This window comes from Podarcis tiliguerta, assembly GCF_965153285.1.
Source record: "Podarcis tiliguerta genome assembly, chromosome: 10".
NCBI classification, from domain to species: Eukaryota; Metazoa; Chordata; class Lepidosauria; order Squamata; family Lacertidae; genus Podarcis; species Podarcis tiliguerta.
In genome coordinates this window covers 3,536,449-3,553,237 of record NC_139543.1, presented here as the reverse complement: position 1 = coordinate 3,553,237, position 16,789 = coordinate 3,536,449, and the positions used below count along the sequence as shown (strand labels likewise).

Below are 16,789 nucleotides of genomic sequence, written 5' to 3'. Positions count from 1 at the left end.
GGGAAGAAATCAACAACAGATTCCCTGTTTTGATACAGATGACATTATTTCAGCCTGGAAGGCCTTTCATATGTGAATGCATTTGCCGTTTCCAAGAATGTGCCAGACCACATGCAAGTGATAATGGACCCTGGTCTAGAAGCCCATGGGAAGGGATTGCTAGAAGCTTCTACTGTAAAGCACAACCAAGTTAATTCCATATCAAACAGAAAGAACTAGGGGAATAAACATGTACGACAAGGGAAGAAATAAAGGCAGGAGATTGCTATTCTACAGCAGAGACCAAGATATGATGAAGCAAGCAGCACACAGAAAAAGGCTGTATGGAATGCTGCAAACCATTTCAGACCTCAAAGGATAAATTTATCTACAGTTCAGCCTTAATGATCCCCTACAAAATGCCTGCAAACAGTGAAAGTGATGATTCTTTGGGGAATGGCCATGGTTTCATCATGTAAAGTTTTACATTTTACATTTGAAAACTTTTATATGTACATTTTTGCATTTTGGTAATATCCTAAGTTGCTTTTACCTAATGAGATTCCCTAAAAAGTTGAGGGTTCGTTTGTCAAAGCACAAATTCAAAACCTTGTTTGAACATTTCAGCTGAATCATCTGTCAGACACCATGGTCTCATCATCTTTCTCTATTTGAGCTATCCCCATTGCAGAAAATGGACGAGGGTAATAATTAATTGGAAATGGAGAATGGCAATCAATTACTGAAGAAGTTGAATAAGAAGAAAAGACATTCAACTAACTCATTGAATCCCACAAAAACCAACTGCATCTCATCCTGCTGCTTCACTTCCAAATTAAAGTTTGTAAACCCCACTCTGCCAATCAGTATTTGTCATACAGATTACAAAACTGAAAGGTTGTGGATTGCTCCAGCTATAATAAACAGTAGGAGATTGCTTTGAATACAAGTGGCTGTGACTAGGAAGGGCATCCAGACCCACAGAACACTTTAGGCACCATACACAAAAGTTAAGCATTTTAAAGTGTCATTGTATTTAAATAGGAGAGGCAATTAAGCACTGTTCTTAGTCTTCCCATTACAATTAACAGAACTTGACCAATTAATTTTCAATGAAATGTGCCATTAGTGTTTTCAGATTAAAACATTAGCCCCAAATGAATGACTATCCTGAGATGCTAACAGGCAACTGAAGAATCCTTGAGTATCCAGATCTACCGGTTCTTTTTAGGAATGATTTATGTCTTCTGCATGTAAACAGAACCTAAACTTGAGAGGTTACTTGGCCATTTCACTGAAAACAGAATGGTGTTACTCAGTTAAGGAGAACAAACATATGGTAAAACATTGTAAAACGACCCATGTTAAAGCTCTTGAGGTACCTTTTTTGACCTGGGCCAGTATCACCATGTCCTGCACTTTCTTATATCGATTGAGAGACTGTCGAAGCTCCTCAATCTTCCGATCCTGGAGAAAGAGAGACTCTTATCTGTTGTAATTAAGACTGGTCTTTTGCTTCCCTGCACTTCTAGGGAATACTGGATAACACAATTTCAAAAAATAAAAATGGTGGTGGCAAACAATGGAGAATTGTGAGTTAAGAAATCCAAGGTGTTAGACAAAGAATACTTCAGAATCACTCGCACTAATCAAGCAAAGTCCCACTTGTTGTATTACACTCTTAAACTTTGCCATTTTCATTTTGGGGAATTGATATTGATTCTTACCCCTTAATAAGGGCCATAATTTGTGCTCCCATCTTATTGATTCTCTGCAGAATCCACAAGTTCAACTGCATAAACAAATATGAATCTAAAGAACATTCCGGTACCTTTTCTTCATTTGCTGCCATTAGAGATTCTACAGCTTTCTTCATTTTCTGCACCTCAATATCTAAAACACAGAAACAACCAAAAGTCAACTGAAGTGCAAGCAGAAAGCTAAAAAGAACCATTTTTTAAAAGCAAACTCTAAAGTTTATAATGTGTCAGAAGCAATCACTTCCTTTTCATTTCAGAACAATCTGAACATTTCAAAAAGAAGAAAGCAAATCAAACACAGCTCTTATGGAGCAAGTTATAAGTGACTTACCTTCATAACTTTTCACAAAGATCAGTAAACATCATATCTCACACACCTACGATGTTTTAAGAGAGTCTAAAGCAGACAAACATTGTTTCTGCACTCTTTGTAACATAACCTTGAAAAGCGAATCATTTCCCCCTCCATATTCAAGCATCTCAGGTGACAGTAGCCTGCCACCCAACATGACCATGGCTGATCTGACTAAATACTTATTTTTTGGCACTACAATGCTAAAATTCTATAAAAATGCAATGCAACACTTGCCCTAGATCTCTCTCTTAAATTATTAAATGTTATAAACAAGTTCTTAGAGATTAAACCAATTTTAATAACATGAAATGCAACAATATTTCATTGTGCCAGCAGCCAAGCATTCCTTTGAGATACTAACACGTTCAACAAGAGCAATGGAATTAGGCCGTTGATGGTAATGATAAAAGAAACTGATGGCATAGTGATGCTTAGCCGTAACTAAGAATGGTTGTAAAAATGAGAGAATCATGATGGGATGGTATATATATATCTGCTGTGATGAAAAGTCATGCTAAAATATATAGTTGCAGCACAAATATAAAAAGAGGTTAAAACTTGAGTTCATTATAAACTCTGCTTCATCCTTTATCCTCATTAACAATGAACATTCATACCATTCAGAGTTATAAATTAGAAAAATGTATTACATATCACTCCCTGATTAAAACCTTACAATCTTTTAATTTCCTACTAAATATCAGCTGGGTTAAAACTTATTTCCCTTATGTCAGTTGCAATTCATTCAGAATTTCCTATGTTCTCTCCAAAAATACTCAAGTATCAGTGGAGCAAAGCTGAATATCATTGTATTCCATGTTCACAATCCAACTGCAACTCGGCTCAGGCGCAACACCAAACCATGGTCTGGTATTACATGAAGAAGTTCTGTGCTTCCTTCTCCCTCCCACCTCATGTGTAAGAGGTGTACTTTCCAACTCTACAATTCTATGATTCTATTCTATGTGCTCCAGTTTAGTTCCTCATTGCCAATTTAGTAGCAAATCATAGGTTGTAGTTACATGCAAAGTAGAAAAGCTATAGTTTGTGCACAAATGACATTCAAACTATGGTTTGCACAAAGAATAGTTTGTCCTGTTTGGATGTTTTTTCATTAAATCAGTAGTGAGAGAAAGCACTGGAACACGCAAACACAGGGTTCATTCATGCAATGCCAGATCATGGTTCTGGATTAGGTGTGAAACTAACCCACAAAGTTAGCCTGATGAAACCAAGGTCTCTTGACAGCATCCTTAATTCTGAGTGGCCTTATGGCCCAATTGCTTTTCCTCTTAGAGGGTACCAAAAACAGAAAGATATAAAATAAACCAGAAATAAAGTCGATTGTTCTTGTGAGAATAGAATATATAGATATAGCCTATGCTGAGATTAATCCTGGCAAATAGATTAAAATAGAAGGTTGTTTATTAAATATTTAGTTTATTTCTTAGGCAAGAAATCATTGGATCAAATGCTTTCTAATTCAAAACAAAAAAATGGAAGATTTAAAATGCAAGATTTCATTTTACTCTTTCCATTTGGATTTCCATTGAAAATGAGGACGGAAGATGAAGCAGTCTAACAGCATTTTGTTAAAATTGTTTTATATGACACATGCAGAAAGCTGTACTGGAAAAGTGTGTCAAATGTAAGTTCTTGTGGAAAGACACCAAAAACCTTACTTTTGTCTTTGAGCTTCTTTTTACAATTTTCATCTGTGCAGGAAAACCCATTGAATTTGAAGTTAGATGGAGTTTATAAGCATTAAAGCAATTTCAACAGTAATGAAAATAAAGTCATACACAGTACAGTTCTTATTCATGATTCATATAATAAAGTAGTGTTTGAGCTGCATCCCCTTACAATTTTCATAAAAGTGACTCTAGGTTTTGTATCTTATTGCAGAGGGAAGAATTCAGCACATTCTTACATACATCCCCATCCCTATTTTGAACCTGCCAAGATACAACTATTTATAATAATTACTATGGTAATCTTTTTATTTATTTATTTTTGATATTTGCAAATCATCTTTCCTTTCGAATGCTTATATTCCAGTGGTCTCCCATCCACGTACTTATGAGATCCATGCTGCCATAGCCTCACCATTAATTAATTTTTGAAATATATTGTTTTAGAATCTGTCACTGACACACGATAATACCCAGGATCTCTCAAAACTGCTCAACTTGGGATTTATTTACATAATAACTTATCCTCAGATGGCAAAGCTGTGTGGATTTCAGTGTCCCTTTGAGACATTTTTATTTCAGCGAGCATTTTAGGAATGTTAATTTTTATCCCCTCGTTCTTAAAACTCTGCTGTTCTGTCTATGATATATGTTATTCTGTATTTTATTTTGCTTTAAATCACTTTGAGAGCAATGATTATAGGACAGTCATCAGTATTTAAAATAAATAAATAAATAAGCTCTATTTTCTCTCTTGATTGTATTTTACTCTATCAAGGAATTCATCCCAATCTGAACATGTGAACATATCTTTTATTACTAGTAATACATCCTAGAGGATAGTAATTTCCTAGGGTAATTTTGCAGATCTATGATCATTTAAACATAACCACTCATGACAAATAAAGCAGTCCTATGTGGAAATAAAACGCAGACCATGGAGAAATGAATTTAAATATATGTTAATTGTTGCTTTGTTATGCTTTGTTATGTTGCTAAGCAACAGGATAGCAGCGTCATCCTACAAAGAGAAGCAGTTATACATTGTCCTGCCAGCATTCAGCCAATTTAAATCTTAAATATGCTACTATCTTAGCCATGCAGAAGTCAACATTCTCCAGGTTTGTTCACTCATTACTTTCCAGAAATAAATTTTAACCTAGTTTGAGTCTTGTGCACCTGTACATAACCTCTCCCCTTTACTACAAACAGAAAGCAATGGTCAGGCCACCTAGTTTACCATGTTTATTGGAGACTAGTATTCCCTGAGAACCTGACCCATCCATGGGAAAAAATCAGGTGCCAGGGAGATGCCATGTGCCAATGAATATGATATTACTTTTTCTATGAAGGGTGTCTTTTAAAACGCCTATGGGTTGAGATTTGAGAGGTGGCAGCTTCTGGGATAGCTCAGATGGTAGAGCCTGAGACTCTCAATCTCAGGGTTGTGGGTTTGAGCCCCACGTTGGGCAAAAGATTCCTGCATTGCAGGCGGCTGGACTAGACGACCAACCCCCTGGTCCCTTCCAACGCGACAATTCTAATTCTTCCTGCAATTAAACAGCAGAAAACGGTCTCAAGATGCATACATCTAGGGTTGCCATACGTCCAAGGGTAATTTCAAAAAAATCAGCAAAATGTCTGCCAACAGAGCAAGGAAGTGTGTGTTCGATTTCCCCCAAAAAAGTTCAATCAACAACTTTTGTGTTTTTCACTTTTGAAATACAGTGACCCTAATACACCGGCCTATGTCTGTAGGTTTAACTGAGCCTTTTTCTAGAACAGACAAGTCATAAACCACAGAACACAGTAGATACACCATGGCTTTAGGGAGCTTCAGTGCCAGTTGCCTTACCTCTGTCATTTATGTCCACCCCATCTCCTTTCACCTGGTGAGCCAGTCTCTCTTGCAACTGTTTTATCTCAGTTTCCTTCTGTTCTAATTTATCTTTTAATGATGACAGTTCTTCCTGCGCAAACAGAAAATCAACACAACTGTTTAAAAACTAGCTTTGTGTTTTAAAAGGCAGTCCTAAACTGAAGTTAATCATTTAAGTTAGAGATGGTCTTCAGATTAAAATTCATTTTAGAAATCAATAATAATAATAATAATTTTTATACCCCTCCCATCTGGCTGGGTTTCCCCTTCCACTCTGGGTAGCTTCCAACAGATTATTAATAATAATAATAATAAGTGATAAAACTTCAAACATTAAAAACTTCCCTAAACAGGGCTGCCTTCAGATGTCTTCTAAAAGTCAGATAGTTGTTTATTTCCTTGACATCTGGTGGGAGGGCGTTCCACAGGGCCCTCATCAAACCTTTTACAGTCTTTACATCAAACAATTTCTCCCTGCATCACAAAATGCATGGGCAGCCTGCCTCCCAATCATAGCAATCCCATCTCCAATTTAAATGTTTAATAATGTCTTCATTTGAATTTGAAAAGTGACACTAAAAGGATTTTATTCACCTTTTAGACATGCATGAAACACTTTCGCCAAGTGTTGCATTAAGCAGTCCTAAGCATGTATACCTCTGAAATGAGAGCCACTTACTCCCAGGTAAGTGTGCACTGGATTTCAGCCTTAATGCGGTAAACCAAAAAACAACTCGAGGCATGCTCATAGCATAAAATCTAATTTAACAGTGCAGTGAAATAATGTATGTATGATATTTTGGGTAGATGGAAGAGGGAAGAATACATATGAAACTGCCATGTACTATGGAAAGATATGGAGATTTCTTGTAAGAACAAACTCCATGTATTGCTCAGGCCATAAACAGTTTCATCCACACACACAACTGGCAATTGTAACATAGGAAGCAGTCTTATATTGGGTCAGACCAGTTCTGCTCACACTGGCTGGCAGCTGCTCTCTGGGGCTTCAAGCCAAAGACTTTTGAAGCCCTACTTGGAGGCACCAGAGATGGAACTGTGGGCCTCCTACGAAAAAAGCATATACTTTACCACTGAGCTAAGACCATTCTCCTTCCCACCAAGTGCTGAACAGGAAACTCCACATGTGTGCGTGTGTATATGGCTATGGGTGTGTGTATTCATATCCATGTCTACAATACTGTCTTATATCAGTATTATACCATTTTCACCCAGTACTGCTTCCCCAAAACACTCTGGGAGCAGGGGAGTAAAAGCAATTCCAAGGGTTCTCTGAGAAGACAAAAGTGCTAAACCTCTTTAAGTCTTTAGTGTAGACATGCCCACTATCAATGAATGATCTAGTCAACACATTCATGTTATTGAAGCCGTGGTTAAAAATTCATCCTGGGCACTGCCCTCATTACAGACCCAAATGAAAACTGTTTTTTAAAAAGCAAATGTGCAGGAAAAACAGTTATATTTTGAAGAGCACACACAAACTCCAACAACAAGGCGGAAACACAAAATGGAACACGGGGTCACAAAACGCTGTGGTCAGGAAATGATTTGAAAACCAGGCCCAACCAATCTACCACACCTTTAACATTTGGCATTTTTGTTCCATCCGCTGCTTTTCATACTGCATCTGGCCCACTTTGATTTTCATGCTAGAAAGTTTGGCCATTAAAGACTGGTAATAGAGACAGAGGGGTGAAAGAGAAGTAAAGACAGAAAAGAAACAAGGCTAAAAATGATCCCTCGTGAAACACATTTAAGTCCAAATAAACCAGAGTGGATTTCATGAAACTTTCTTCCAGTTTGTCAAAGGATTCTTACATAAGCTGTGCAACATTCTGTGCAATGGGTTCTCTATGAGCTGGCCCATAAAGACAGCGGGATCACCTTTGGGACTGCTGGCGTGGCTCAAAAATACACCACAATCATGCATGTTGGGGCTGCCATGATGCTACTTCCTATCTGGATGCTCATATGAACATCACCTGTATGTGATCCCAGATGCAGAAGTAACTTCCTGGCAGTGGGCTGCTGTTGCTATCCAGGAGGAGCAAAGTAGCAGGAAGGTCCGCATGGCGAAAATGCAATTCAGGAGCGCCCGAGTTGGCTCTGCTTGTTCATCTGCACTACTCCAGCCTTCCTGCCACCTCGCCGCATCTCATCCGACCTCGGCTGCTCTCCCTGCCAGCAAGAAACAGCAGTCCCTCTTCCAGGATGATACCACAGCGACTCCACCCTGCCTGACAAGCAGATTCTGCCTGGACTTACGACCCTGCACACCTCTAAGGCTACAGTTTGTGGACTGCCACATCAGTGAACCACCCCTTTACAAAATGCCTACAAATATCAAAGTATAATCAAGTATGGTGTCAAGCAGTACTGGTGCCCCCGTGATTCTTCTTTCAAAAGCAGACAACCCTCTTTTTATCGGTTCGGGTTTTGAAAACAGCCTTTCAACCTCTCACACACAGCTCACATTACTTACTTTGGTAGATTTAAGCTTTTTCTCATACTGAAGTCTCTCGCTGTCCATTTCTCCTACTTTTAGCCGCAATTCATTAATTTCTTGCATCAAGCCCTATTTAAAAAGTATAAGGCAGGAAAAGTAATTGTTATTTTAAACTGAAAATTCATGGGAGAGTAAAGCAAAGCAGTTGGAATCCTCTTTCTAACCGTTCTTACTGGCACTGAAAGAGATCAAAGTTGAATGAGACGGAAATGTTCAAGCAGGCCAACTTTAGTGAATACACACACACACACACACACACACACCCTCTCAGCCTACTCGAGAGCCTTGTTTTCCAAATGTAGTAAGTTACTAGGTAAAAAAAGATAAAGGTACAGGACCCCGGGGTGGTTAAGTCTAGTCAAAGGTGACTGTGGGGTGCGGCACTCATCTCGCTTCAGGCCAAGGGAGCCAGCGTTTGTCCACAGACAGTTTTCTGGTTCATGTGGCCATCATGACTAAACCTCTTCCGGAGCATTTGCTTGCCTGGGATAGCTCAGTCATGAGACTCTTAATCTCGGGTTTGAGCCCCACATTGGCTAAATGACCCTTCCAAATTTACACTTCTATGAAACTATGAACCTAAACCTCATTATTTCAGAGACCTGTGGGTGTGGGAGTGTGGGAACTCCTGGCAGACAGAAATTATTCACAGAAGTACTTAATCTATGAAGTTCATGGACACCTGATGTGCCAACGGCCATAACTTTATATAACTTTGAATGTAAAAGACAGTCTATGGCTGCTACTGGCTATGATGACTAAGTGTTCAGAGGCAGGATCCCTCTGGGTACCAATTTCCAGGAAGAGGGAGAAACATTCTTCCTGGTTAGCATCTGGTTAGCCGCTGCAAAAAGCAGGCCTGCTAGAGCAGACCTAGGATTCGCGCACTTGCAGCTTTCTGTTTCCCATAGTGAGCAACCAGATAGTTCTAGAGAGCAGACAAGAAGGGCATGAAAAAATCCTCTATCATGTAATAGGTAAAAGTACTTTTGTAAGAGAATCTGAACAATCTTGTCTATTACAAGATACATGAATTCCTTTGTAGAAGCTTCCAAGCAAACTGCTGTTGTACCTTTTACTATTTCTGATTATTCCAATTTCTTTTCTTGATACTTATTTATTACACTCTGTTATTCTGGACCGCATATAACATAAGAGGGACTGCGTGAAAAATTCCAGTACTTTAGCTTAAATGACTGATCAGGCTGAATCCTGGCCCCAAATGCTTCAACTGAACCTCCGGCTTTTGTGATTTGCATGGGACCAGCAGCTCACAATGCGGAACTGGGCGGAACTGGTGGACAACAGTTGCTCTGGCAGGTCACAAGTTGTGCATGGATTTTTGTGATGGCCAACGCCAGTGGTCTTCAACCAGTGTGCCATGCCACGCTGGGGTGCCCTGAATGTTGGTCAGGGGTACCACTGGCAACACCGGCTTCTGTCTCTCTTTCCTCTCCCTCCTCTGACGCCCCCTCACATCTCTGCCTCCCAAAGGTTTACATAGCTGTTTATTGCAGCAGCCCTGGCCATAAGCTCCGCAGGCGAAGGGTGCCTCTAGAAGGCACCTCTGTTTGGGAGGAGGGCAGCTCAGACACCAGGGACAGCAGCAGCATCTGCCTGGAGGACTCCCAAGGAGAGGGGAGGGGCAAGGAGGCTGAGGGAGGGTGTTTGGAAAAGGGTGAGAGGCTCCCAGGCAGGTGAGGGGTGACCTAACTGGGCTCCTGAGTCCCACAGGGGTGACACAGAGAAAATGTAGCTGGTTAAGGGAGCCGTGGACTCAAAAAGGTTGAAAACCTCTGGTCTAGGCAAATCCTAAATGACTAATTTCATTTGTAAAAGGGATATAAAAATATCACTCCTCCACCACAAATATCAAAACAAACTTTTGTTTGAGGAATTACAAGATACAAAAGTTTCAGCCATGAGTAATCTACCTTACCTCTGTGTCTCTGTATCTGTCTTCATAATCAAGTCGATCCTTTTCCACAGCTGTCAGCTTGAGCTTCAAGTTTGAAACTTCTGCCATAAGGTCCAGCTTTTGAGTTTCGAGGGATGTTCTGCTTAAGAGCTCCTGATAAGAAGAGTTGATTCATTTGAGAGCTATTCGTTGGATTTTCATATCACCATAAGCGTAGACCTCCAAGTTCAAAACAAGAAAAAACCTATGGCAACAGCACACTCCTAAGTATATCTACTCAGAAGTCAGTCCTACTGAATTTAATGGGCTTACTGTCAGTTGTGTGGCATTAGGACTGCAGACCAAGCAAACCAAAATAGCTTCCTGAAAGGAAATTTAGTCAGTGACAACTATTCCTACAATGAGATTCGGAGTTTATAGTTTACTGGCCAGTAAGCAAATGGGACATTGCTCCTATGCTAATCCTATGGGGATTTCAGCAGGTGCAACTGGTTAACTGTGGGTGTTGATGGATTTCTTGCATTTTAACACATTTATTTTATTGATAATATTTAGAATTTTGAAGGGCAGTAGTGTTTTAAATAGACAAGTAAATAAAATCATAGCCTGTAGGAATAAAAAGTGCTCTAGTAAAAATCCTTCTTCAGAACTTCTAGACCCAGCATCTAGTCACAATGCAGGTCTAATGTGTGAGTGAATGCAGAGCCAGTGTGGTGTAGAGGTTAAGAGTGGTGGACTCGTAATCTGGTGAACCAGGTTCGATTCCCCGCTCCTCCACCTGCAGTTGCTTGGTGACCTTGGGCCAGTCACACTTCTTTGAAGTCTCTCAGCCCCACTCACCTCACAGAGTGTTTGTTGTGGGGGAGGAAGGGAAAGGAGAATGTTAGCCGCTTTGAGACTCCTTAGGGTTGGGATAAAGCAGGATATCAAATCCAAACTCCTCCTCTTCTCTTCTTCTTCTAATGTGGACCACTGGTATATTTTATACCATCAGTACACTTGCCATTTTATTCAAACTGGTTCACAATTTGAATAGTTTTAGGGCAGGAAATCCCCATTTTCACTTCCTTTTACATTTTAAATAGACCCATTAACAAAAGCAACATAATAATTAATACTAAAATAGCTGCAAAAAAGCAACAAAGACTGATAGAAAAATGAACTTTTAAAAAAATTCCTATTTCCATCAATACCTGCTGCAGCATTTCTTCTGTGGCATTCAGCTTCTCTCTGTGTTCCTCTAGGCAGAGCTCCAGATCTCTTATCTTTTCTCCTTGAGCATCCACCTGGTCCGTAAGGACACTCACCTGCACAAAAACAGGATACACAGATCTATCAATGCACCTCATTTCTAGGTAGGACATTTCCATCTGGAGTTACATAACTAACAAACAAACAAAAAGATGATGGGTATGCTTTATATTTCTGATTATCCGAACAACTACCAACTATGATCAGGGCAGACGTACAAACCACTATTGATAAGACAAAGCTATAGGAATGGCAAAGGACAATCAGAGCACGTCAGGACTAAACTTTCCATCCACATACATAACCAGTTCCCTTAGGAGACATAATTTTTCTACAGACTTGAGTTAACTTGTTCTGATAAACTTAAGTCTAATATGGGAGTTCTTTTAACTTTTTACTTTCCTCTATGAGAACCACCTATTTATTCTTGTTCTGTGCTTTCTGTTGTTTAGCCAGTAGCTAATCTGCAAAAATAACCTATCCTTGTTTGCATTACTGCAAAGTTTATTTAGGAGGTTTTGGTGAGGAATGTTGTCCAAGGCTACGTGGAAGCCCAAATATGCAACATCTGCTGGACTATCTCTTTTCAGATGCTTGTTGAGACTCTCTAAGTTCTGCAAAAGGAAGGCCAACTTTAGTGAATACACACACACACGTGTGACCATGTGTACACACCTTGTGGCACGTAGACACACACACACAAGAAAGAGAATCTCCAGATCACTGAAAGAGATCAAAGTTGAATGAGACAGAAATGTTGAAGCAGGCCAACTTTTGGACTTCCTTTTGCAGAAGCTATGCTGATTCTTCCTCAGCAAGGCTTTTTCTTCTATGTAGTTAATACTTGTAACTTGAAGAGTCCTTTCCACCAATGGTACTTTCCCCTAATAAAGCAGGCTTCATTTACTAAAGACAGAACAGGGGCACAAAAGTTACCACAGCAATTCTTACCATATAACTAAGAACGATTATATTCACCCTTCCAGCAAATTTCTCCATGAGGGTTAAGGGGGAGACAATACTTAATTCACAAACAAATATACCCTGCCAGGGCCCGGGAGGCTCCACTAAGAATACAGTTTGTAAACATTAAATGGACATGGGAACAGCATGCACAGTCATACTGACACATGGAAAATGTGTCATGATGAACTGCATCATCATCATCATCATCATCATTATTATTATTTCACTTTATCTTGCCCAGAGAAAGCCAAAGCAGCTTACAAAGAAACAGACAGACAGACAGACAGACAGACAAAAGCCCTATACAGATACATTCAAACAAGAGGGGAAAGAAATACAGTTGTACCTTGGTTTTCTAACAGCTTAGTTCACTAACATTTTGGCTCCCAAACACTGCAAAACCGGAAGTGACTGTTCCGGTTTGCGAACTATTTTTGTAAGCCAAACATATGACGGGGCTTCCTGCAGCCAATAAGAAGCCGTGCTTTGGTTTCCAAAGTGGAATGGATTCCATTTGACTTCCAAGGTACGACTGTACATTAAAAACATCACACCCACTTTTAAAAGGCTACAGTTAGAGGCCAAAGGCCTGGTTGTAGAGGAAAGTTTTTGAGAGGTGCCTAAAGATAAGTAATGAAGGCATCAGACAAGCTTCCCTGGAGTGGCTCCACAAGCAAAGAGCCACCACAGAAAAGACCTGTTTCTGTGTTGTCACTCTCTTGACCTCTCGTGGACGAGGCACACGATGAAGGCCCTCAGGTGATGATATGAGGAGCGGTGATCCTTTAGGTGTTGTGGTTTAAAGCTTTTTAGCTCAAAACCAGCACTTTGAACTGGGACTGCAAACTAACTGGCAACCAGTGCAGCTGGGCCAGGATCAGTGTTATATGCTCAAGCCGTCTTGCCTGTGAGCAACCTGGCCACCAATTTATGTACCATCTTCAGAGGCAGCCCTATGTATAACATGTTGCAGTGATCTAACCTAGAGATTATCAAAGCATAAACAACAGAAGGGAAGCTCTCCTTGGCAAACCAGGGTGCAGCTGAGCCACCAGCCAAAGCTGATGGCAACTGAGAAATGTGGGATTTTTTCCTCAAGGAAAATTCCCTTTCTTCTTCCTTTCAAGAACATTTTCTCTATGCCTTGATCCCTGCACATCTGATACAATTTTAAGGAGGGGAGGATATAAACTTCACTGTGAACCCACAGTCAAGAGTGATCAAATGGACATCAAATGCTCTATTCTTCATAGAAACAAAGAAGGAACAAACTTGGAAAAGAACTTACTTGAAGTACAAGAGATTCCTTGTCATTTTCCAAACGTGCAAGCCGCTCCTGATACACATCTCCATTTGTGGATATATGACCGTTGGTCTGGAAAACAAAATACACTGGTCTGCTGTTAAGACTGTTCCATCAGAATGACTCAAATTATAGAACTAAGTAAAATTCCAGATGAGTGCAACAAATGCTTCAGGATGCAGCACCAATGCTACACACACACACACACACACACACACACACACACACACACACACACACTGCATTATCCTATGTGAAAAGGCTGATAATGCCATACCCACAAACATTTCAATGATCTAAGAAGCAACAGGGTGATTATGTCATGCCCCTAAATCAAAAACTAAGAGGAAGCTAAATGCTGGGTGACACATTTAAAAAAAAACAAAAAACAAAACATAGGCCAATGCTATCACATGCTTCCCAACGAACTAGAAATAATTAGTATGAGAATAGCCCTAGACAGTAGAGTTTTTGTATGTTACCTATTCAAATTTATTCTTCCATTGAGCTAAAGATAAGAATACACGATTCTCCCCCCAGTTTTGTTTCCATCTATCCAGAGTGTGTGAATTGAGATTTGTAGTTGAGCAGGTTCCAGACTGGGTCTCCCTAGTCTGGTGAAGAAACATTGCCAAAATTCACAATTAGTTGGGTTGGTACCTGAATCTGTCCAGCTCGTAATGAGTTACCGGGAGATGGGAGTCTTGATTCATGGAAGACCAATAAAAGATACTGTACTGCAAAGGTTACAGCCCCATCTTATGCACCTTATGCTTGGATCAGCTGGAAGCCTTGCCTGAGAAGTGTGTTATGAAGAAGATAGTCTGCTCACACAAGAGCAGGATCCTACATAGGATTCTGAAAATTAGAAATTTCAGCCTGAATCTTAAGAAATTTAACCATTTGTGGTTAAATAATACATTTTCCTTGTTGAACGGGAATGGAATTTTATTCACCGTGAAGCATGTTTTTATATGTACAAGCAACATCTAAGTGCAAGTGAGGTCATTTCGTAGTCTTTGAAACACTGAAATATAATGAGCGAGACTGGGGAGGCCTGAAGCAATAAATATATAATTCAGCACCAGAAGGTTGGAGGGGATCTTGAAAATGAGAAGTGAGAAACTCGCCTCCTATGACCCAAATTCATTTCTTGCACATTCAGCATTTCCAAAAATGGCTGCAAGGCAAAGAAATGCAGCTGAGCAGCAAGACAAAATAAAATAATAATAATAATAATTTAAAAACTTCTGAAGCAAATCAAATTGATACAAACAAACAAAGGCTGCCCGAAGGCATGACAGGGGAAAATATTGTTAACTTGATAATCATCATACTGTGTTTTTTGCTCTGCAGCTCAATGCTCTACATCTCTTGTTGAAAACGTGTGAAGTTCAATCTAGGTATTTTATTGCTAAACCACACTTAAATTCACGCTAAATTGGATTAAAAGCAAATTTAAGTCCAGGCTGAACTTCCCCTACAAGCCTGCTAAACTCCTCAAATTTTATTTCTCCCATTTTTACAATAAAGGAAACCTGTGAAAGAAAAAAAATAACCAGTGTGTGATCTCCCCTCTCCCATGGGCCCTTCCTTTTAAATGGTTTATCTGTATCAACCATGGTATATCAATGCACTCTACATAATTGCATGCATGTTTGCATCCCATAAGCTTCACATCCCATAAGTTTGAGGAGATTCTGAGCTGCGGTTGCACAGACACCTCTCTTCCAGCAGATGGCATCTTAAGGCTCATGAAAAGCAAATCTATTGAGCATTTGCAAGATTCCACCTTGAAAAAGCACCCTTCATGTTTATTGCCGCTCAGGATTTGTTCCACATTTGCAAGGAATCCATATTTCAGTGTAGCAGAACCCAGAACTCCCTGTCCACTGGCATTAGGCAGGCACCTTGGCTCTACTGTTTTTGGTGCCTGCAATTATTTTGGAACTGAACTAAAGCCGAGGCTGGGAAAGGAAGACGATTCTCAATAACAAGTTGTCCTTACCAAGGGGAAGAGGAGACTGACATGCTCTGCAAAGGACTTGGTTTGCCCTCAGAGGAGCATGAGCTGTAAAAATAGTTACAGGTCTCACAAATCGTGCAGCAAGCTGTCTTAGTCCAAGCAGCAACAGCAGTGTATTATATTTGGGTGCTTCCAGACTCTTGTTAATTTCAAGTGGTATTCAATCACATGCTAGAAAATTCAGGGCTATAGGAGATGGGTCATGCGCAAAAAACTCACTTCCCCCAAAGGAAAGTGATGGGGAAATGGCGGTGGAAAGTTTTGGATAACACTGCAAACCAGTCGGGATGAATGCTCAATAAAAGGTCATCTGGGGAAATGCCCTTTATTAGGGCCAAACGGAAGAGTCACAAAGTAGGGAGCAAGCTTTTTTGCAATCTCTGGAAGTTGTCTTCAGTCTGGATGTTAAATAACTTGAAAAGCAAAGGGAAGGAAGAGTAAAATACCTTACTTGGCCTGCCCAAATGCCCAAGTCTGTTGTTTGTGATAGTCTTAAAGTGGAATGGAGGAGGGAGGAGGAGTTTTGCAGATATAGTCAGATTAGACCATGCCTGCTGCAACAATCTCCAGTCCCAGCAAGGCATACTGGGGCAGAGAAACAATGGCGACTTCCCTTTCAAACTAGAATCTAACATTTATGGATGGTGCATTTTTTAAGTGCTTCAGAGAATTTCCACACTCTATCATCAAGGGCTTGGGGAGGAATATCTCTATTCACTAGGTAACACACACTACTCACTTTTGGCTTTTATTGACTTTAAATGATGCAACATAACTTCTAACCTAGCTTATTTCTCATAAATATTGGAACATCAAACCAGCCCTTCAACAAAACAAAAACAAAAAAACCCCCACTGTTTTTATTGATCTTAGTTGCATCAGTTTATTGCTCAATCATTAAATGACCACCACTATGTTCAAATAGGCACCAAATAATTAACTACCTTTCATAATTGTGCTAAATGCTTAGATGCTTTTCCCAGATTCTTTTTAAACAAGCTACTATTGTAGGAGGTTCTAGCTTTTTTCCATTTTTGGCAAATGGCCATTCAAGTATCTGTTGGCAGATTCATTGCCATTTCTAGATCTTGGGATACCAGTCTTTTAAGATAGCCAAATAATGCAATTAAAGGA

At 39.9% G+C, this 16,789-nt stretch overlaps 1 protein-coding gene and 1 long non-coding RNA gene across 51 annotated transcripts in view; one reads left to right on the top strand and one right to left on the bottom strand.

Annotated features, from left to right (window-relative positions):
• Positions 1-16,789, bottom strand: part of PPFIBP1 (PPFIA binding protein 1) — a gene marked incomplete at its 5' end in the record, with an annotated part of 115,153 nt that overhangs the window by 27,688 nt on the left and 70,676 nt on the right. For 20 of the 50 annotated variants that reach the window (XR_014502082.1, XR_014502083.1, XM_083399472.1 and 17 more), the window contains 9 exons: positions 1,362-1,446; positions 1,811-1,872; positions 3,777-3,809; positions 5,641-5,755; positions 7,265-7,357; positions 8,168-8,260; positions 10,131-10,262; positions 11,303-11,416; positions 13,615-13,701. Coding sequence is in view for 46 of the 50 variants with exons in the window: in XM_083399472.1 (XP_083255598.1) it covers positions 1,362-1,446; positions 1,811-1,872; positions 3,777-3,809; positions 5,641-5,755; positions 7,265-7,357; positions 8,168-8,260; positions 10,131-10,262; positions 11,303-11,416; positions 13,615-13,701 (814 nt within the window). The remainder of the gene's footprint in view (positions 1-1,361; positions 1,447-1,810; positions 1,873-3,776; positions 3,810-5,640; positions 5,756-7,264; positions 7,358-8,167; positions 8,261-10,130; positions 10,263-11,302; positions 11,417-13,614; positions 13,702-16,789) is intronic. The other 30 variants (XR_014502080.1, XR_014502081.1, XM_083399476.1 and 27 more) reach the window with 3 other exon arrangements.
• LOC310658301 lies at positions 4,806-8,159 on the top strand. The gene is made up of 3 exons (XR_014502203.1): positions 4,806-4,906; positions 6,266-6,349; positions 7,684-8,159. It is a non-coding gene; the product is annotated as an uncharacterized lncRNA (long non-coding RNA).